At 42.8% G+C, this 21181-nt stretch overlaps 3 protein-coding genes and 2 non-coding genes across 8 annotated transcripts in view; 1 reads left to right on the top strand and 4 right to left on the bottom strand.

Annotated features, from left to right (window-relative positions):
* The window catches only part of plekhg5b (pleckstrin homology domain containing, family G (with RhoGef domain) member 5b), a 65052-nt gene extending 58303 nt beyond the window's left edge, over positions 1-6749 (bottom strand). The window contains exons 1-2 of one of the 2 annotated variants that reach the window (XM_046397460.1): positions 6507-6749; positions 5632-6364 (exon numbers count right to left, since the gene is read on the bottom strand). In XM_046397460.1, coding sequence (XP_046253416.1) covers positions 5632-5713 — 82 coding nt within the window. In that variant the 5' untranslated portion in view covers positions 5714-6364; positions 6507-6749. Of the gene's footprint in view, positions 1-5631; positions 6413-6506 lie in introns of those variants that run through there. The other variant, XM_046397459.1, reaches the window with a different exon arrangement.
* Positions 6750-8397: 1648 nt separating this feature from the next.
* nol9 (nucleolar protein 9) lies at positions 8398-14488 on the bottom strand. 2 transcript variants are annotated; one of them, XM_046397466.1, is made up of 13 exons: positions 14319-14488; positions 13376-13903; positions 13060-13270; positions 12813-12943; positions 12571-12706; positions 12238-12334; positions 12004-12101; positions 11296-11463; positions 10947-11199; positions 10742-10856; positions 10201-10375; positions 9646-9779; positions 8398-9548 (listed from the first exon to the last, which is right to left on the bottom strand). In XM_046397466.1, exons 2-13 carry the CDS (start codon positions 13841-13843, stop codon positions 9432-9434), a joined length of 2103 nt encoding a protein of 700 aa, XP_046253422.1. In that variant the 5' UTR covers positions 13844-13903; positions 14319-14488; the 3' UTR covers positions 8398-9431. The 2 variants fall into 2 exon arrangements, with proteins under 2 accessions (XP_046253422.1, XP_046253423.1); XM_046397467.1 differs by having other exon boundaries at positions 13376-13900; positions 14317-14488.
* A 129-nt stretch (positions 14489-14617) lies between these two features.
* Positions 14618-21011, top strand: zbtb48 (zinc finger and BTB domain containing 48). 2 transcript variants are annotated; one of them, XM_046397464.1, is made up of 11 exons: positions 14618-14776; positions 15910-16652; positions 16776-17083; positions 17154-17259; positions 17353-17445; positions 17557-17643; positions 17825-17979; positions 18097-18233; positions 18388-18552; positions 18647-18735; positions 20019-21011. In XM_046397464.1, exons 1-11 carry the CDS (start codon positions 14740-14742, stop codon positions 20448-20450), a joined length of 2352 nt encoding a protein of 783 aa, XP_046253420.1. In that variant the 5' UTR covers positions 14618-14739; the 3' UTR covers positions 20451-21011. The 2 variants fall into 2 exon arrangements, with proteins under 2 accessions (XP_046253420.1, XP_046253421.1); XM_046397465.1 differs by having other exon boundaries at positions 14648-14911.
* trnam-cau lies at positions 19191-19262 on the bottom strand. The gene has a single exon. It is a non-coding gene; the product is annotated as a tRNA-Met (tRNA).
* Positions 19597-19669, bottom strand: trnar-ccu. Its single transcript has one exon. It is a non-coding gene; the product is annotated as a tRNA-Arg (tRNA).
* Positions 21012-21181: the final 170 nt, after the last annotated feature.

Consider the following 21181-nt stretch of genomic DNA (forward strand, 5'->3'; position numbering starts at 1 on the left):
CGTAAGCCAAACGCCTTACAGAGAATCAGCAACATGTGCCTGTAAATCACTCGGCAAATCATTTACAATCACACCTGTGTCCGACATTGTTGTCCCTTGAAAAATGTAAGAAAAAAATTCAAAAAGCATGACTTAAGATTCAGGATCATCTGCTTTTGACTTAGATCATCTAGAAGAACGAGAACAGATAACAGAATTAACTTTTCCCCCCCAAATGTGGCTGTCTAGCAGTGCAACTTGATGAAGGATAAAAAGTTGGCCTGGTTCTGTCCAAAGCAAGCACAGCGGCACCTCTAGAGCTCCCTGTATAACATGTTATATCTTAAAAATGATAAGCTGCAGTTTTACTAAGGGCTATGTGCTGAATTATGTCTTGACGGGGTGCAGCAACTGTAAAAATGTGACATAATTTTTACCCTCGTGTTTTTATGCAAAAACAAACAAAACAAACCAGTGACATGTCAATTAAATTATTCGACTTTTTTGACAATGTTTTCAATTCACTCTGAGCATAATTACGACAGAATCGAACGCTGAATCAAGTAGCTCTTGTTCTAGAGTGAAACAAAAATAGCCAGCAAAACCTCCTAGTGTGCCGAGCATGAATGAACTGGCTTCTCACTAAAGTATTAATGGTGTGCTGAGAAATGAGTGTGTGAGCGGGTGCAGTACGACAAGACTGTAAATGAGACTGCAGGAGTGTGTGCGCTGTGGGGAAAAAAGTGTTTTGAGCCAGAGTGCTGACAGAGGGAGTGCAGTTGAAGGCTTGTGCGTGCCCATGTGGAGGAGGTTTTGGGTTATATTTAGCAAGGTGGCCCATCAAACAAGCCGAGGTTAACCCTTCACCGTCAGGCTAAGACGAGGAGAACTTCGAGACTTCTTTGTGTGAATCCTCTGAAGGGATATGAATACAAACAGATAAAGATCCAAGTCCAGAAACCTGTTCCAGCCCCACTGTGTGCATCTCAGACGCAGAGAGTGAAAGTACTGCCTGTGCCTGGTCATTTATTCATCTGCATAACTAACAACTTGCTGCTAATAAGACGAGGAGTCCACTCGCTGCTAGCACGTGAGTACGGCCTCACACATCTGCAGCCGCGAGTCATTTAAGTCAGATTTCAAGCAAAAATGCCAAACAGCAGCATCCTCAAGCTCCTCCAATGTGGTGATCGGTTAATTTTCTCAGTTTTATATCACTGTACACTGAGTATTTTGTTTGAGTTTTGCACTATATGTGGAACAAAACACAACACATGAAGATGTCATCTTGGGCTTTAAGAAATTCTGACTGGGAAAATTTACAATTTTTTTCACTAATTTATGACATTTTATAGGCCAAACTATTCATCAGAAAAATAATCAGCAGATAATTCCACAGTGAAAATAATCACTAATTGCAGCTCAACATATTGTGTTTAAAAACTGTTGTAGGTTTTTTGGTCAACCCTCTTCAAGTATGCCATCTTAGTGCAGAATTAGCATGCTAACGTTTGCTAATTACCACTAAACACAAAACTGAATCCAACGAGATCATGATTAGTTTTGTGGGTAATTAGTTATCAGTTAAGGTACTGAACAAATTATGTTGACCAGATGATGGATGTTGATAAAAATGAACAGATTACTAAAGCTAGGGACATGAATGTATGTATGAATTATTTTTGAGAATCCAGACAGCAGTTGTTGCAATATTTCAGCCATGCTTCAAGTGGAAAGATTATAACCACAGCTAAATGCAAGAAGGAATTGGAAAGCTAAATTTAAAATACAACCTCAGAAAAGGGTCGATTTTAACCATTATCAGTAGCTTTACTCTTATATTGCCTTTTGATGATAACCTAAAGGATGATCTATCAACCACAAGAACCTTGCTGAAAGAAGAGGGTGTGCAGGACCGTCCCCACTGAGCGAACTACGCTAGGACGTCATGTAATTTAACTGTCCGTCCTTAAACCAGCTGTTCACAGGGACAAGCAACCACTCTTCAACTTGTTGATATGAATAATCCCATAATTGAAACAATCTGGTTAAAATTGCAGTGGGGGCTCTCCTTGAAAAGCCAATAACAGAGTCAACAGGAATCAAAAACACTTATTCCCTAAAAGTACAGTTATTGTCATGTGGAAGGCAGCAATAAGCATAAACAGTGATTTAGCAAGGGTGGAGGTTATGAATGGGGAAAGATACATTCAGAGATAAACATTTGTCATTATGTTTCTCGAGTTAAAGAAGGTGCATGTGTGTGTGTGACCTGAACGTAGCCCCTGTAATTATCTGCTGCACAGCATGAAGAGGAGCAGCTCACGCCTCGTCTGTTTAGCACATGGAGCCTTAAGGGTGACGACAAAGTGCAGGGTTTTTTCCCCTTGTGATATTAAATGCAAAGATAAACACAGACCAATGACCACAAGTATAAGTCGTGACTCCGTTAATTCTCATTTGATCTGCCATATGCAAATGAAATGAAAATGCAAAGCAGAGCGCATCACTTTGTTCTCTATCTCATGATGCAAAACAGCAGAGGACAATGACAGGACAGGAGCCCTCAGGGACAAAAAAGTGCATCATCTGAAATTTGAATCTAAGAAACACGTCTACTGTTATGAAGCAATGCCCCACAAAAACGAGAATAACATCTATACAAAGTGCTGGGAATGAGGGTAATAAGAGTCGAAGAGTAGAAGAGTAGTATGACAGTTTCAGCTTCTGTTTTCCATCAACCATTTTCCAAGTGTTGTGGGAGCCCATGGAGAAAGGGATGATGAGAAAAGATATGAGGGAGAGGGCGTGGGGGCCTCCAGCTACGAGCGTGTTTTGACTCCATCTGTGACTGAAAACAGCAAAACTGACACTGTAATGAAGTGTAGAAGGCCACAACACCTGATATGTCTGTGCACGGTGGCGTTCGCCAGTGCGCACTGAGCCACATTAAAGGAACAGTTGCACATTTAAGGAAATACTTAAATAAGCTTTTTTAGCTGAGAGATGCATGAGAAGACTGTCACCACTAAGCCAGGTGCCAATTAAATAAATACTGGAAGCAATTAGCGTAGGTCTGTCCAAACCTCAAAAATGTTCCCACTTGTATTAAAAGGTTATTTATTAACATCTCATTTGTCTAAATTGCTCACAAAACATTGTGGTTTTAAGGGAAGTTACTTGTAATAATTTCTGCAGGTGCAATGACTTCCTGGTATCTTCAGTCTTAAGCTAATTGCCTGTTTGCTCTATCTTTGTATTTACACATTATTTCACACACTGGAGTTCCATCTTTTAAACAAGCTAAAAATTTCTATGACCCGCAGTTTTTAAAAGTCTTTTATAAGCCCATGGGATAAACTTATAAACTATATGTATGGTGATCAAAGTGCAAAACACCATATCTAGTCTTTGCTGCAGTAAAATCCACATACAGGAAGTACTGTACAGAAAGGATGAAATGTGAGGAAGCAAGTGTCAGACTGCCAGACACCAGCAAGAGGATCAGAGAGTCACTGCATCAGTGCTTGGTTTGTTTTCCATTATAGTCTGTGGAAAAAACAACAAGTTGTATTGCAAAGTGGACCATCTGTACTGTGGCACAAGAAAAGACAAACCTGCAGTCTCAAAGCCCTTTTAAAGACCACGAGTACAACCAAAATTAGCACTAGCCATGAAAATGTTATTATAGAGCCTGGCGTGGCAGCAGCAACAAATGCAGTGCAGAGCCTTCATAAAACAAATAAAGCTCGTCAGGCAAAAGCATTAATAGGAGTTGCAACATCGCACATGAAGCTTGGATAATTATTCTTGAGCAGTTGGATAGAAGAAAGAGAAACAAAAAAGCAGAGCTAACTGTGACCCGGAGCACCATCAGGAAAAGGCAGAAGTGCAAAGAGCGGAAAAGAGAAAGGAAATTACTGCACAGAACAATGGAAAGAGAGTCTGAAAAAGGAAGTTTAAACTGTAACAAGCCACGAGCCAGGCCGAAATCACTAACACAAGCACACTATGGCATATTCACCCAGACTACACCAGTCTAGGCAGGACAGGATCGAGCACTGCAGAAAAGACTAAAGACAAATGTTCCCTCAGATTAAAAAAAAATACACTGAATGAAGTTGTTTCAACCACAAGGATGGACCTTAGTTAGTTGTTGTTCTGGAGATTTCGATCATATTGCATGAGCATCATCGGCGGATGGGATTGCGCCCATTTGTGACGAATCTATATATGTTCAAATTTCCATTTTCTTTTAGCACTTTCTGAGCTACTGAAGGTGCCTATTGCGGTTATCTCAACTGCTGTGCCAAAATGAATGACATCTTGAATGCCAACATGAACCGGAATTTTTCAACATGCCAAGAAAAAAAAAAAGGGAAATTTGAACATCTACAATTTCATGTAACTCACTGATGAAGATCACAGAATATGAAAGCTACAGAACTGCTACCTAATGGGCCTTGCAGACAACAGTAACCGTCCAACACAGACATATTGGTGCATCAACCGACAAAAATAAATTTAAGCATCATGTAGGCTTTCTACAGGACGTCTTTTTCTCTGATGGCCGACATTCTTACCACCCTAACAGTTCATCAAACAGTAAGAGCTGAGATTTCTAGCCAATGTTTTTGTTTTTTGGTGGTGGACAGAGACCAGACAAGACATCTGGTCCCAGATTAGACCCGTGTGTTTAAGACAGGCTTAAGACTCCGATGGCCTGGAACACTGAAGGGTTCCAGACTCAACCAATTAAGGCTGCTAAACTTTAACTCCAGGCTTAGTGTATGAACCCATGAACTGCCAGCACTGCATACATCACACATGTAAAGCCTGCGGAACAGAGCTTAAAGTGTGGGCATGCTGGGTGTGAAACGATTCGTCCAGTAAGCGATTAGTGGACAAACAGAATATGAACAGGCATCCACTTTGATAATTCTTCGATCATTCAGTTAGTTTTGCAAGCAAGCATGAGAAAACCCAACTGGTTCCAACTTCCTAAATGTGAATATGTACTTTCTTAGTCTCCTATTGTTGTTAATTCAGTCCCTTGAGCTGTGGGAAATTGCAATGGGCATTTTTCACAATTTTCTGATTGCAGATCATAAGAAAGTAATAGTTGCAACCCTAGAAGAGTAAAAATTAAATTTCTGACTTTGATCTGAATTATGAGCTGGAAGAGAGAGGGGAGCACAGATGGCAGGTCCAGAAGGAAAAACACAATAAATACTGCTGGCTGCAGATTTACAAGTAATATCTATCATCTGAGTTTATGCTGAATTGTCGGAAGGCCCTTCATCATGAAGAGAACTTCAGATCAGTGTGTGCTGACTAAAATACCCCAGCCTCCAGCTGGGATAACCGCTCAGGTCATTTGCCAAATTCAGCCATTAACTTTGATGACTAGAGGAAAGCATGTAACAAAGATCTGCTGCCTGAGGATCAAAGTCATCAGAGCTCCCCTGTTCCCCTTCCTATCTGCCTTCTTAAGGAGCAACTCAGTGCACAGACTGAAACACACAATGTGTTCGTCAAAGAACAAAGCATTCAGGTGACTCATTTTAAGATGCTGACTTCTCCGACAGCTGCTGGTGGTAGCATGAACATGGAAAGGCTGATCAGTAGATGACTTCATGAATTTTTACTTACTGAGTCGTAATCTGAGACCAAGCCAGCTCCTTGGTGGCGATTTGTGCAGAACTGAATTCATGGTCCACTTGTTTGGCACCATCTATGCATGCAATGCTTCTTGATGAAGCCCCCGTACCAACAGCAGCTCCTCGCAGGTTCGTCTGTCGGGATGGCAGGCTCAGTGCTAATTAACCAGCAGTGTTTAATTCGCAGTCTTCTCTATGGCATTCTCATATTCTTCCCATTTCTGCCGTCGCCCTCCTCTAAAACGCAGTGCTCTCAGCCTGTAGGATCTGGCCGGTGGCGAGCAAAAAGCTGCAACTCACATCACGGTGAATGCACGGAGAAGAGTGGCATAAAAACATCCCTCGGTTTCAACCACCGAAAAGTTAGCACAGGTCTAATAACCACGGAGGTACGGCTGCAAGTTGGACGCCGTGCTAAGCTGTAAATAACCTGTTGCTGGCTGCACACATGAGAAAAAGAAATCTACTCGACGTCCAGCGAAAACGTCTGTTGGTGGAGCTCGGTCGGTGGATGACGGGGTGGGAAACCCTTCAAAGTAGATGATCCACGGATGGTCTATCCTCTGTTAACTTTACACAGCGCGTTGCTGAAGTTGAACACATTTTGTCCGCTGCTTCGTCTCGCCGCCCTCTCGGATCAACCGTCGGCTCTCCTCCATTCATTCAGGCAGCCTGGATCGACAAAGACCCAGTGCAGCTCTCTGTCAAGTGGCGCAGCGTTTCAGCTAGAGGCGCCAGAGACACCAAGAAAACATCCAGTGAACAGCCCACAGTGCAGACGTGCATACACCAAAAACATTGTGCTGCCTGTCCATGGTGTCGAGATGAAATTCTAAAACACATGAACACAGTATGAAAAACACCCACCTTTATTCTTTCCAGCCTTAATGGCGAGAGATCAGATATTAAACTAAAAGTCTTAGCAGTTTGTTACTAAGTTATTGGCTGACCATGCTAGCAGGTTTTAGCCGAGGTAAGCTAGTGTAAGCTAACGCTAGCGCGGAAAAACTAGCAAAAACTTGGTGACTTGATTGAAAACCAAGTGCAGCTGACGCTTTGAAGTTTCTAACGGGCTCGTTTTCAATCTAAAGCAAGTATAAACATGCAAATTATACCAACAAACATCATATAAAGTTAAAAATGAAAACAAAGAGACTTGAGCAAAGTCAGTAAGATGTGGGGATAAAGAAGCTACCCAGTGGGAAAAAAGTACTGAACAATACTGGGACAAGCAAAAGATTAAATTTATGCTTTAGTGTTTGTGTTTTCAAACAATATATGCCACTTGTACAAGAGAAAAGGATTTAAGAACGAAGAATAACCACAAATGCAGCACTATGTAACACAATCTTGGCTGGAGTTGATGGAGTGTAAGGTAAACTTCCCCAAACCAAAATAAAGAGCAGGACATATAACATTATTTTAAACCCTGATGTTTTACAGATAATTTTCTGACATTCATCTTGCCTTTGAAAACGTTGGCAGTAGATTGGGAACCTGGGAGCATACACCGCTAATGTTCAATATCAACTGACATTTGGGGCCTTTACTTACTCGACTCCTTCTTTATTGCCTTATGTGAGGCCCTGACTTGAAGAGGGGCCCTGAGTCAAAATCTAATTTTAAAAGCTTTATTAAAGTCAGAAAATAAGATTACTGTACAGCAAAACTGTGCTTGTACATGATACACAAAATGGAAGAAATGGAGGGTTAAGAGGGGCCCAGCAGCCCATGGTGACATTTCATTATTTTAAGCTCAAACTGTATCATGGAATAGCTGTATCATATCTGTATCACGATAAATCTGTCTAAATCTCCCATGTATTTTGGAACTGAACAGGGGAGAACTGAGCATTGTTACTGTACTCAGCCAACAGGTGCACCATGGGAGGATATCCCCAAATTTGGCATAAATCAAGGGTTTCTTACTAACACAAGGCTTGTGGATAAAATAGAGCTTCACAAACAAGACTTCTGCTGGACTTCACCTGTTGGCTGATGTATAATACTTTTCTGGATTTATGGATCCTGTTTAGGAAAAACAGCAACTCTGCACTATAGAGAAGCTGGAAGCTAGTGACCTTTTTGGTGTTTTTATTTTATTTATTTTAATCCTGTTTCTGAATAGTGCTAACAGTTTATGCTCTATTTGATTTACATACAGGATTTCCGTTTCCAAATTTCATGCCAGGTAAGAACAGAAGGTTCGACTTACACGAAGCTTTCCTTTGAGGTTTGCAAACAACAAAGGAACTGCATCTTTCACTAAAAAGGTTTTGACTTGGGTGGGTGTTAAAAAAAATATACATTCAATTTGTATTCTGCATCGAAGTGCATTTCATAAATGAGCCGTTTCAGATCATTAGGTTCATGTGGACAGTCTAGTGGCACCTCTACAGTTGGATTTGCCTTTGGTTTGAGGACTATGGGAAAACATCTGACCTGACAAAGCCAAAACAATGACTCTGCCAAAATGTAGCTGTGTTGTGTTTGTCTGCTCCCATCCTCAATGAAGAGGCGGGGAACAGCGAACAAAGAAAAGCAGAGTGGGCAGAGTGGGGATGTTAAAACAGCCCACTTTACAAATTAGCAATTCTTCACTGCGTGGGTGGGTGTTTACAACCACGTCCTCCTTTAATTCTTCGGGTCAGATAATTTTAATGTGAGACTATATGCACCTAAAAGTTTTTCAGATGAGGTTAGTAATTTTTTTTACTGTTGGATCTGAAGCATTGTGAAACATTAAAGTTAATCAGCATTACAAGCCAGGTCTTGATAGTTTATTGCAGTTTTCTTGCCCTTGAGACTTTTTCTAAGTGAACATCTGCTGTCATTCAGAGAAAAATCTCAAATACATTTACTGCCCCCTTGAGGTCCAAAAGGTAGCACCAAGAAACAAAACAGTGTTAAATGTTGTCTTTTATGTCCTACAAAGGCTGAGAGAAATCGTAAACATGTTGCATTTACAAAACATCTTGAGTGACCTGCAAATGCAGGAGCACTACTGTGTCCCTTTAACACATTACCAAATGTACAACAGTAAATGCAGAACGAGCCAACAATAAAAATAGAGCAGTTTCAGTAAAACATTTGACTGACAGAAAAACACAATACTGACAAAATGGGTTTCTTTCTTTTGTAAATCCAACAGACTGGCTGTCATTTGAAAATCCCTCATTAACTCAGTCCTTCTTCTTTACTTGAATGTTGTATGAACACATCAACACAAAAAGCTGGCAGTGGAAATTTTCTCCAATAATACAATCTGAAGCAGGGCCTGCACTGCATACTGTGATACACTGACATTAAATGGTATTGAAATCTACATGGATGTATAAAATTTAACAAATGAACAAGGAATACATGAAAGCAAGAACATCTGAGCAAAAGTTGTTTTTCCTTTAATCTGTCAGGTTTTTGTATTCATTTGCAGCTGGAATTTCACCCATAAAAGATGATACACCAAACAAGAGTTTCAACTACAAAGTGTGATATTATGGTCCTTGTTGCAGAAAACACAGAAACTCAAAACTCCTTCACAGCAGCATGACATATGTGAACAGTCGAATGTTGTAGGACCTGGTGAGAACACCAAGGAGGTTCAGAGAGTAAGTCAGCCATCTCCTCCTGCAGTCTATGATCCTGGCTGCTGTCAGACTGACTCTCGAAATGAAAAGCAGTCTGGTTCAACCTCCGCTCTGTACATTCAAAGGCCAACGCTGACTGGTTCAAAATGAGACACGAGTCAAGAAGTGTAAAAGACAATAAACCGACGGGGTGCAGGAAATGTCTTTACATCCCCATCTGACTGGGTCTCGTCATTCCCTTGAAGACTCGCAGCTTTCCTGCACCAGTGAGATCAAAACTGTAGTCTGTGGTGACATAGGGCATCTCTCCTTCAAAGCCAGGCTGAAACAGAGACGAAAGTCAGTCATGGGAAAAAAAATAAGCTTTGAACAGATGTATGAGGTGCGTTGTGTAGAAATGAACAGAGCGGCCGTCTGACCTGTGACGTGAGGATGCAGGAAGGCAGCGATATTGCTCCCAGGAGGAGACAGTTGACCTTACGAAGGATGGAGGGATCAACAGGAGTCAGCAGGAAGTACAGACCTCGGTCCATATCGACGCCTCGAAGCACACCTGCAATACATGTGCATGTATTCACACTGCATTCTGATCGTTCGATCTAAGAACCAAGAGCACCCATTTCAGGCCTAATGTTCTGTCTGAGGAGAGGCCAGGCCCACTTCAAACATACTTAACATTGTTTAATCAGCTTAATACATCATGACATTTGCCAGTTTTACAAAAATGTTCTATCAACACGACTATATAAGGTAACATACCATTGCTTTGTGAATGGCTTTTTGGCAGACTTTTTGTTTGGTGTAATCAGAACACTTTGAGGTCATATGGTACATACTGTGTCACCTTCATGAAACGTGGCAAAGAAAAGAGTTAACACGTTGTTGTTTTTGTACATATCGACATAAGATCAGAGAAAAATTACAAGGAAGTGAAGCAAAAGCTAACAAAACATACTGATATGACTGTTACATACCGAAACCCACACATGGGCAGATGGGTGCCTGCGACAGCAGGACTGGGCCTCCTCTGCTTGTTACTTTCTCTGCCAGGCAGCAGAGTCCCACCAGACTGGCATTGGCAGCATAAAACATGTGACTGGGCTCAACCTCACAATGGATCACACCTAAAGCCACTGCTGAATGGGGCACCTACGAGCCAGAGGGAGAACGGTTAGGTACCAATTAACACTTTATTTCTCAGCTGCTTAATTTGTGTGCAAACAGAAACATAAAAACAACAATTTGTGGTTTTACAGGGAAGCTTTATGCTGAAACTATTTCTTAGCCTGGAGCAGCGAAAAGTAACAAGACACGTGCTACAAGGTGAACTGCTTTTGTTAAAAAACATAAAAAGTGGATGTATATATCAAAATATATTTACATCCACAAATCACTCCAACCTCCTAAATTTTGATGAATAATTCAGATAACTTTATGTTATGGACAATTTTCCAAGATATGAAAAGAAAAAAAAACTGACTCCTGAAGAACTGCAGCATCATGATTCTCATGTACCTGGTACGGGGTGAGGCTGTGTAACGGTCTAACTGGTCCCGGGTCAGGAGACTGCAGCTGACTCAAGTAGGCCAGCAATGACAGCTCTCTGTGCTCATTACTGCGCTGGTGTTTCCTGTGGAACACGATGCACCCACAGAAGATGATGGAATGATTCAGGGTTTTAGCTGTTAATGTCCACACAGGGTGAATAAGCAGCACTTACGATGTTCCTTGACGGCCCACTCCCCGAAACTCTGCCTGTACATTAAGGTGAGCGTAGCTTCTGGGTGGACTGTGGCTCTCGGTGAACTCATCCAGAGCGGTCTGGGCAGGTGGGTGCGTCTGGTAGCCCTGCGCTGTCCTCAGATACTCTGCAGTGAGTGCGGCACACTGGGTGATGCCACTATGACTCAGCTGGATGACATGTGAGACTGGGAAGAAGCGGATCATGTCCACCAGCAGCTGAAATCCAAATCCTGCGATCAGCACAGAAAAACACACGTCAAACACAGTTTAAAACATATATATTTAAAGCTTCTGATTTTGTTTCACAGAGTGTAGCCTGAGCTGACCTTTGACCCAGCCCATAGTGTTGATAATTACGGGGGTCTCCCTGCTCAGGGGGCGCCTGCGCCACAAGGACTTAAGGGATTCTAGGTAGCGGTCCAAGTCCGGCTCGCATGACGTCTGACCATAATAGATCATGTGCTCTGGTGTGCACTGATGTGTGAAAGGAGGACCTGAAAGATAACTCAACATAAGTCTACAAATCCAGTCTCACAAAATTCTTCAGGAATAACACATTGGAAAAAAACGAAAACAAAAAACATTTCAGATAAATTTTGAAGGAGCAGATTTAGGAGACATATCTATTTGCTTTTTTTTCACAGTGTAAGATGAGAGAATCGTCCCCACTCTTGTCTGTACGGCAAATCTAACAAGAAATATATAACACGTCAGTGAGCTTTATAAGTCCTGCTAAGCTGGCTTTGTTATGGTTAAACAGCCAGGCTGGCCTCTTCCTTCTGTTCCTCTGCAAGGACCACGAATAAGTGTCGAACTATTCCTTTAACACTTAACACACTTATTAATACCTAATGAAAGGCTGCTGTAAGCCATGTATGTTTGACGTAGCTTTTCAAGGAGCTTTACCAATGCAATTATTACAAATATTACACTCGCATTAAAAAAAGATAAAGGGAATGCAACAAAAATTGATGCAAGAATGAGGAGAAAGATGTGTAGAAGTAATATGAAGTAACATGAGGATAAAAACATACCCAGAAGCGGTTCTGTGACAGTCAACAAAGACAAGCAACCAGCAGGGGTGAACTCTGTTTGCCCGAGGTCGCCTTCGAAATAATCTACACTAGTTGTGCTGCAGATACACAAAAAAAAACATATGCATTTAGTTTCCTAGAGTTTTTCATACCTATATGTCAGTTTTTTTCCAATATTGCGCAGCCAGACAAAATGTCCCTAGATATTTAATATATATAAAGATGAGAACTTACTGGTTCAGTAAAGTATTGATGAGGACCCGGATAAAAGTCGACTTGCCCACGTTCTTGGTACCACATACGAAGATAACTGGACAGCCATCCATGTCCCCTATGAATGAAAGACGCATCCAATAATTTTCCAGGGCAGAATCAAAGGTGAGAAATATACTGTGTTGTACTATCAGCAATTTAATGAGCTTTCTGAGAAATACCACAGTGATCATAATCAGACAAACAAGATGTGTTTAATGTCTCTCTGTGTATTTAACCTCTTAAAGACATCAGAAAACATGCAAAGCTGCCGCTACATTTATGTAAGAAGGTGCATGTCTAAAAGGAACTTACCTCTGCAGGCACCAACCACCGCATTGAGAGCATCTCTGTAACTTTTTGACATATTCAGGCCCTCCACGGTGCTGACTAGGGGAATCATACCCAGACCATTAAGTGGAGTGTCAAGAACAGCTGACATGAGTTCACTCTACAAACAAGCAGGGGGGGAAAACAGTTCTGTCAGAAGTTCAGAGTAGTTAAATGTATTGTGTACGCACTTGTAATTCTTAATGAATAAATATCAGTCAGCGTACCATCGGAGGGCTGAACAGTTCACTGAGATCAGTGAAGCTTGACAGAAACCGTGTCAGAGGCGTCTCCATGGGCTCCAGCAGGATGATGGACGAGTCTGACATAATGTTTTTAACCAACCTCTTCCTTGATGCTTCAAAAAGCACATTCAAAGAGATTTGAGTACAGGAAGCAATAGTCCATGTAACAGTACAACATAAAATAACCTCAAATACTTTATAAAGAATGCACAACAATTATATCACTCACCCGAGGTCAGATACTTTTGCAGGATGGGTGAAGCCTCCGTTCTTGCATCTCTGGTGCGATCAGAGCTTTCCAGTGCCCTAATGGTCAGCGGACAGTGTGAGGCTGGGGAAAAGAGTGGATATGACTCCTGGCCTTCTTCAATGGTGAAGCCCATCACTTCTACCCGACCATACAGACAGGTCAAAAAGCACTTTCCACGGAAACACAGGGACTGCAGGAGATGAGGAGTCAAGTGATTCTCAGTCATAGAAATGAAATAAATCAGATAAATGTTTTAACTGTAGCCAGAGGTTTACCAAAATATCCTGGACCATACCTGATTCTTCTGCATGACAAGTACTGCATGGTTTTGTTGATCATTTCTCTCTGCACAGTGATGGAGGGACTTTCCCTCCAGTCTACCTGGCCTTACATCTTCCATGTCACCTGAGGTTTCCATTCCGTTCCCAAGGACGGACTTTGAATATTCCCTCCATTCCTCCAAGTCATCTGATTCACTGTCTACCGTAAACGCTGAACTTCCATTAGCCTGCGTGTGAGACTTCTTCAGTTCAGGCTGAGGAGTTTTCTTGGAGTCAGAGACCAGCTTTGCCTTATTCTTCAATCTCTTGACGGTGGGTTTTTTCTTCACGGACACCTGGTGCTCTTTGATCACCCTGGCCATGACAGGACTTGAGTTGAGCTCTGAGGAATTGATGGGAGGCCTGCACCGTTTTCCCCTGACATCCTTCCACTTCTGAGATTTAGCATGGCCCTTGACCTTTGAGGGTTTCTTCACCTTCATGATTCTGTGATCAATAGTTATTCATGTGGGTGGCGATGACAAACAAAGGGGGGGGGGGACCTGCATAGAAAGAAGTAAGGCAATTAGCATCTGACAGGACAGGTGTTGCCGCTAAGCTAGCTCTGTGAACAAACCAGGGCAACAAATTCCCAATCATTAATTAAGTCAGCGATAACGACATTTATTTTGTAAACACAGGTGGTTTCATTTCGCAAGACAAGTCGGTAACAGCGGAAAGCTAAGCTAACCTCAAACTAGCTAATATATATTAATTACAGTCTAGGTGCCCAAAGGGCGCCGCTGGGCAACATTAAATGCATACAATACCAAAAGGAACCAGCTGCCTAGACAGCGACGCAACATGAATTTCAAACTTGACGTGAAGCCACCAGGACTAACGCAACCTAGAACAGCTCTAAAAGAACTATCGGCTAACTAGCTAGCTAGTTTATGTTGTTGAATCAGCTCGACTTACCCCCCGCTTCTGAGTAAATAATGTGGAACTGTAGAGATTTAGATAATACTGTAGATTATAAATTTACTGAAAGAACTGTGCTTATAATTGACTAAAGTGAGTCCAGGGAACAGATCAACTGTTAATACTCCCGTGCTAGCAGGCTAGCTAACATGTGTGAGCCACAAACAGACGCCGCTTGCAGATGGCCAACTAAGATTTTACCCGGAGTGTTTTTATTTACTACGAAGTCAGTGTACAAAACTCATACACTTTTGTGAACTGCACACAAAATACTAAAATACAAAAAGCAACGTAGACAAAAATACTAATATTTTATGAGTATTTTATCATTACTGTTATGCATGTTGATGTTTAATAATGGACCAGACACATTTATCCCGGAGTTCGGTCGCGTAAATAGCGTCACATCCTCTTCCTTATGCAGTTTTTAGGGGCCTACAAGAAACGAAAAGAAGGTACATGTAGCGTCTTTGTCGCGTTTTCAACCTATTTACAGTAAACCTGAAGCTGTTGCAGCTACTCAACAAATAAGAGCAAATAATCGGTTTTCATCGATACTGCAGACGCGAATCTCAAAATGCAGCTGTCCGGTGCGTACTTATCACGCTAAGGGAGCGTCTTAAAATATGTACTAGGAAATAAACGTTGAGGTGCTAGGTAGCTAGGGGTTTGCAAAAATTATAAGAAAAGCAGTTTCAACTGTTGAAATATGAGCAATCCCGAACGTATACTGGAAAATGTTTAGACCTTTATTGTAATAATCAGCATGTTTAATGCAGTTGCTATAACTGACACGGATCTAATTCAGCTGGCAAATTTTTCAATAAGTTGATTATGTGAGTGATACCAAGCTCGATTGAGAAGTCTGTCCCAATTTAAAGTTTTGTGTATGCCATTTCTTGAAATGAACTATGAAAAATATACTTGCAGCCACATAGCATTGAAACTGTCAGAATGAGCTTTATTGGGCAAATATATATAAATATCCTGTGCAAGTGACTGTGACTCATTATGCATACCTGCAAATGTACAGGAAGCTCTAATGCTGCAGTCTGACAATTAGTTTTTGATTAATCATTTTGACCGAAAATGCCAGAAAGCGTTGAAACATGCACATCACAATCTCGTAAAGCTAAATGTGGCTCAAATTGTTTAATTCGTCCAAAACCCAGAGATATTCAGATATCTGTTACATAAGAAAACTAAAAGCTGCAGATCCTCATATCTGAGTAGCTATTTTGACTAGAAAATGTCTTCAACAATTAAATTTTCTGTTGTTAGACTAATCAGTTAATCTGAGACAATACAGCACAGATAATAATACAGACTGGTGGGTTAAAAAAAAGACACAGATACATACTGTACATATAATTAACAGTAAAGTACAACAATATACAACCTCAGCGTTGGAGTTGAAAGATTGGGTGATAATCAAACAATTTAGCTTTCTTTGGCTTTTGAACTCATGATAAAATAAAACAAGGAATGGGAGTGCAAAGGGTTTTTTTTAAAAATAATAAATATCACATGGGTAATGCAATAAGTTGCTTCATTTACATACAGTCTAATGTCCCTGTGTGTCATGCAGCAGCAGCAGCCGCAGCCCACAGTGAAACCAGAGAGATGCCTGCAGCAGAGAACAGTCATGCACAGCGTGTTCTGTCCACCCTGAACCAGCAGAGGGCAGTAGGGAGGTTTTGTGATGCAGCGTTGAATGTGGGAGGTGGGGTGGTCTACCTGGCCCATCGCAACATCCTGGCCTGTTTCAGTGAACTGTTCCAACAGTCCAACATGCTCACTGCACCATGCATGGAGTTCTGCCTTCAGGAGTGTCCTAATGATGGCCTGGAGCTGCTCCTGAACTTTGTCTACACTGGAGAGCTGAAGCTGGACCCTGACAACTTGGATAAGGTGCAGCACGCAGCAGCCAGCCTCGGCGTACCGGAAGCACTCACCCTCTGTCAGCAGTTCAAGGAAAACTCTGAGGTTCCTGCACCTTTCAAGCGTAAAAGAGGCAGACCTAGAAAGGCTGCATCAGATACAACATCTCCTTATTCAGTCAAGGAGGAAAGCTTGCCTGCAGTCACAAGAGGTGAGTCCAGCTGTGATACGGCCGCTGCCAGTATTAGCATGGCCGCCACCACTGCCTCTACCACCACCCGCTCTGGTCGTGTTGTGAAGGGTCCCAGACGACTGGTGACTGATGAGAGCCCAACCACTGATTGTACAGCTGAAAAATCCAACAAGAGGCCTCTGCTTATTCCCACGGAGAGAGAAAGTGGTGATGTTGCCAAGGACCAAAACACAGATCAGCCAACTAGTCAAACTAAGGTAGAAAACATGAGCACATGTCATAATTTTTTTTACAGCAACTGTCAATTTGCTATAATGAACTATGGTGATTTTAAAGATGGATGTGGTGGTTAGCAGTTACCTCTCTTGTGCCATTTGCAGGAAACTGAGTTGCAGACTGATGTAAATGACCATAATGTTAGCCAGGTAACTGAGCGGGCGCAAGAAGACGATGACGTGGGGGATTTTGAGGGGATCTCTGAAGACACAGATGAGGAGTATGTGCCTGTTGCCCAGCCCAGCTCCTTCTCGCCGTCAGCATCAACAGCACGGAAGCGCAAGGCCCAGTGCAAAACAGACAAGAACGAGAACGGTGAGGCTGTGGAAGGAGACTCCAAAAAGGACTCAGTGCAGTGTCCCATCTGTCGCAAATCCTTCAAGAGCAAATACTACCTCAAGGTCCACAACAGGTACACGTCTTCAGTGTTTTCCCTTGGAATTAGCGTTGAACGAACAGCCACTGATGTGTCTTTTTCTCAGGCGGCACACGGGAGAGAGGCCCTTTGGTTGCCTCAAATGTGGAAAGAGGTACTTCAGGAAGGAGAATCTTTTGATACATGAGATTAGGGACTGCGCCAGAGTCCAGGTGAGAGACAGACCGTGTCTTCAAGTCTCTTAACTGAAATCTGTCTCCAGTCTCACGTAAAACGCTAGTGTTTTTGCTGTGTTAAACCTACAGACGTACGCCTGCACGACATGCTCCTTGACGTTTAATGGAAAAGAAGAGCTTCGACTGCACGTTGTCTCCCACACAGGAGATATGCCCCACAAGGTACAGCCTACACCCACTGAACACAGAACAGAGCATACGATGTGTGATCACAAATCTGTCATTAGCTTCACAAACATATCTTCATTGACATGGCATCATCATTTTTTTCAGTGTTCAACGTGTAGCGAACAGTTTATGCACAAGAAGAACTTGACGCTGCACATGATGAAGGTCCATGGTTACCCCAAACCACATGCAGTAAGTTTTCTTTCAGTGAGGCTTCGACTTGCGGGTGGCGTACCTTCAGTAAATCGTGTTTTTATGCTTTAATTTGTGTTGCCAAACTTTAGGTTTCACACAGTCACTTTTGCATCCAATCTAAGTCTGTAGTTTTGCATCTGTTAGGACATTTTTTGGTATATTTTTGGATTTTTTTTAGTGTGCCGAGTGCCCCAAAACCTTCTTAACTCGGACAGAGCTGCGTGTGCACGAAGCAGCCAAACATCGAGGCGAAAAGCCGTTTGTGTGCGAGGAGTGTGGCCATCGAGCTTCTAGTCGAAATGGCCTGCAGATGCATATCAAAGCCATCCACAGGTAGCAGAGCGTGTTCCTCTTTCTGACCAGTCCTGGTTTGATCAGACTAAATGTGCCGGTTAAATAATGTGGATGCGTGTGTGCAGATTGTCGGAGTATTTTCTTTCTGCTTTACAGAAACGAGCGGCCTTTTGTATGTAACTTGTGCGGCCATGCGTTCTCCCAGAAGAACAACTTAAACATGCACCTGCGCATACACAGCGGCGAGAGGCCGTACCAGTGTCACCTCTGTGGCAAAACCTTCAGGACCCAAGGTAACAGATATCCTCCATCTTCACCTCTGTGATCGCTGCTCCACTCAGTCGATGAGATCAGAGGCGGCAAAGTGAATATTCTGAGCATCGTTTCTTGAACACAGTTTCGACACGGCGCGTCTCACCGTATTAACGACTGTCTTTTTAAAACCAGCCAGTCTAGATAAACACAACCGGACACACACCGGTGAGCGTCCTTTTAGCTGCGATGTTTGTGAGCAGCGCTTCACGGAGAAAGGCGCCCTCGTTCGCCACAAGGCCAGCAAACACGAGGAAGGCCGTCCCCACTGCTGTCACATATGTGGCAAAACCTTCAAAGGTAAGATACACCATGCTAAGGTAAGGCACGCACACACAGTACGAGAACCCAGCTCACTTTTCATTGATGCGATTGTTCTTTTGGTCTTCACCAGCGAGGGAGCAACTTCGCGTTCATCTGCGTCGCCATAAGGGCATGAGGAAGTTTGAGTGTATAGACTGCGGCTACAAGTTCACTCGACAGGTAGGCTCACGGGTCCTCCTGCAACTACGAGATTTTTACGTTGCCAGTTAGTCTGCCTGTTCCTCTCCAAATGAACCGGTAGCTAAGCTCTGATAGCTGCTTTATGAGCACTGTGCAGATCAGCATGCAGTTTCACCACCTCCATCCCATGGGGAGCTGGCTAACCCTCTCTGCCCCTGTGGCATCACAACACTGCTAACTAATGAGGCGATGAAGAGATTGACTGTTTGAACTACATTAAGTGCAACCTTACATAGAACTGTAGCAGATGAGTAGTTGAGGCTAAACGTCCTGCATATGACTTTGTCAGTGCTAGAAATTTAACGTGCAGATTACTTCCTTGATCACTTGGCACATTTGGTCTGTACAACGAGTTAGAGAAAAGTCAAACTTGCCCATTATAGTTTTCCTGAGCCCAAGGCAACCTTTAAAGCTATTCAGTGAAACTGCTAACATAGCAGAGGATGGTTTCGATCCATCGACCTCTGGGTTATGGGCCCAGCACGCTTCCGCTGCGCCACTCTGCTACAGACCTCAAATGGGACTCAAACCCATGATCTCCGGCATTAGGCCACTGAAGCTGCTGCAGTATAAACTCAGTGGTGTTGTTATCGTCAGGCCCGTGTTCAGCTCACTTTAATTAGTACGTTTTCTTCTTAATTATCTGTATAACATCAAAGAAAGAAAAAAGGCTGTTAGAGTTTGTCAGAGTCCAGATCAATCATCTTATTTTGTCTGGTCAAACATCCTCCAGATATTCAAACTTCTTTGTGAAAACCCTGACAAAACAAAGGCTGGTTCCAGTTTATTGTTTTCTGGGTTTAAAAGCCCAGTACACTTTCAGGGAGGGTCCCTGCTGTACACCTCAGATGGGACTCAAACCCACAATCCCTGGCTTAGGAGGCCAGTGCCTTATCCATTAGGCCACTGAGGCAGCTGCAGGTGATATGGAGCTAATGTTTGTTCACACTATAATCCTATTTGAGTCATGTTTCTATGGACAGGGAAGGTGTTTTTTGTGAAGCGCCTGAATGTGTTTAGGGCCCAGGTGATGCTGTTCATTGTGTCCAACAGTGCAGACTTCGACACAAAAAGGTGGAAAATACCTGTTAAATCCTCACATTTGAGAAGGTTTTGTGTTTTTTCTTGAAAAATAATTTTAGCAATTATCAAAAGGTCAACTAATGGACTAAATGCTTTAACTCCACTCAGGCCGAATGAAGTCTTAGCTTAGCTCATTTCACTCACCCAACCCTCACATCTCTGCGTGTTTTCTCTTCCAGGCTCACTTGCGACGACACATTCAAATCCACAAACGCACGGAGAACTACAACCCCCGGCAGAGAAAACTAAGGAACGTGATCGTGCAGGATATGGACAGAAATCCTGGTGAGAACAAAGCAGCAGAAGCCTCGCTGATAGCAGGGGAGACAGATTACGTCCCGGAGCCCGCCGATGTCCAGGAATCGACACACCCGGAGCCTGACTCCGGGACAGGCCTCAGCTCTGGCTGCATAGTGAGGGTGGTGATCGAGTCGAGCGGCGCAATGATGGAAGAGGTGGCGTCCAACCAAAACCTGGGACACATCGAGGCAGCAGCACAGAGATTCTCTGTGCCAGAAGTGTTGCAGCAAACAGGGCTGGTCACTGAGGCATACGAGACCTCGATGGATATGGAGGGAATCGTCGCAAATATATCAGAGAGAAAGACCTGAGGACCGAAATACACTTTGTGCAACCCACTCAGAATTCAGTTCACTTCGCGAAGACCGCTTCGTATGCGAGAAGACGGAGGGTGAAGAAGGAACCGAAAAGCGAGCACCTGTTTTCTAGACACGAGAGAAGAGCAGCAAATGAATGTCGTTAGCATAGCAAGTGAACTGCATGGAGGCCACTCTTTTAGCTTGTCCTGTTCAGCCTCTTCAGTTTCAAAGAGTCGGTTGCCTGCCACTGTCGCATGTTGGCACTGCTTTTTGTTTGGATTACAGGGACAGGCCATATTTTGCAAGCTTCTTCCCCGTTTCCGGGCTTTGTGTTAAACCAAGCCAGCCGTCTGCTGGCTATGAGCCCATTTTTACCATACTGATGTGATCGTGGTATCAGTCATGTCATCTCTCTGCAAAACAGCTAATAAGCATATTTCATAAAATGTCAAACTTGACACCCATTCTCGGGCTCATATCAGGGCAAATTATGCTGAATCTTTTCTATGTAAAAGCCCTTGTTTAGACTTGAACATATATCAGTACAATAAAAACTGCCTAAAATGACAGAAACCATCTTTTGAAAAAATTTATTTGACGTATCCTTTGAATTTTTAAGTTTGGCCCATGTCCCAGCTGCAGTTTTGAATTTCCCTCTGGATCAATAAAGTATCTATCTGTCTAATGCACCAGTACTGCTCTGAAGGGATTATGACAAGTACTGCAGCCAGCCTCCAGGGGGC

Source organism: Scatophagus argus, chromosome 8 (assembly GCF_020382885.2).
Source record: "Scatophagus argus isolate fScaArg1 chromosome 8, fScaArg1.pri, whole genome shotgun sequence".
NCBI classification, from domain to species: domain Eukaryota; kingdom Metazoa; phylum Chordata; class Actinopteri; family Scatophagidae; genus Scatophagus; species Scatophagus argus.

Coding starts and splice junctions, on each gene's coding strand:
- nol9 (XM_046397466.1), bottom strand. CDS start 13,843: ATGAAGGTGAAGAAACCCTCAAAGGTCAAGGGCCATGCTAAATCTCAG. Junction 10,857..10,946: donor GTGGGCCGTCAAGGAACATC/GTAAGTGCTGCT, acceptor CGTGTTCCACAG/GAAACACCAGCGCAGTAATG. Junction 9,780..10,200: donor CTGCCCATGTGTGGGTTTCG/GTATGTAACAGT, acceptor CATGTATTGCAG/GTGTGCTTCGAGGCGTCGAT.
- zbtb48 (XM_046397464.1), top strand. CDS start 14,740: ATGCAGTTTTTAGGGGCCTACAAGAAACGAAAAGAAG. Junction 17,084..17,153: donor TACCTCAAGGTCCACAACAG/GTACACGTCTTC, acceptor TCTTTTTCTCAG/GCGGCACACGGGAGAGAGGC. Junction 17,644..17,824: donor GTTACCCCAAACCACATGCA/GTAAGTTTTCTT, acceptor GATTTTTTTTAG/TGTGCCGAGTGCCCCAAAAC.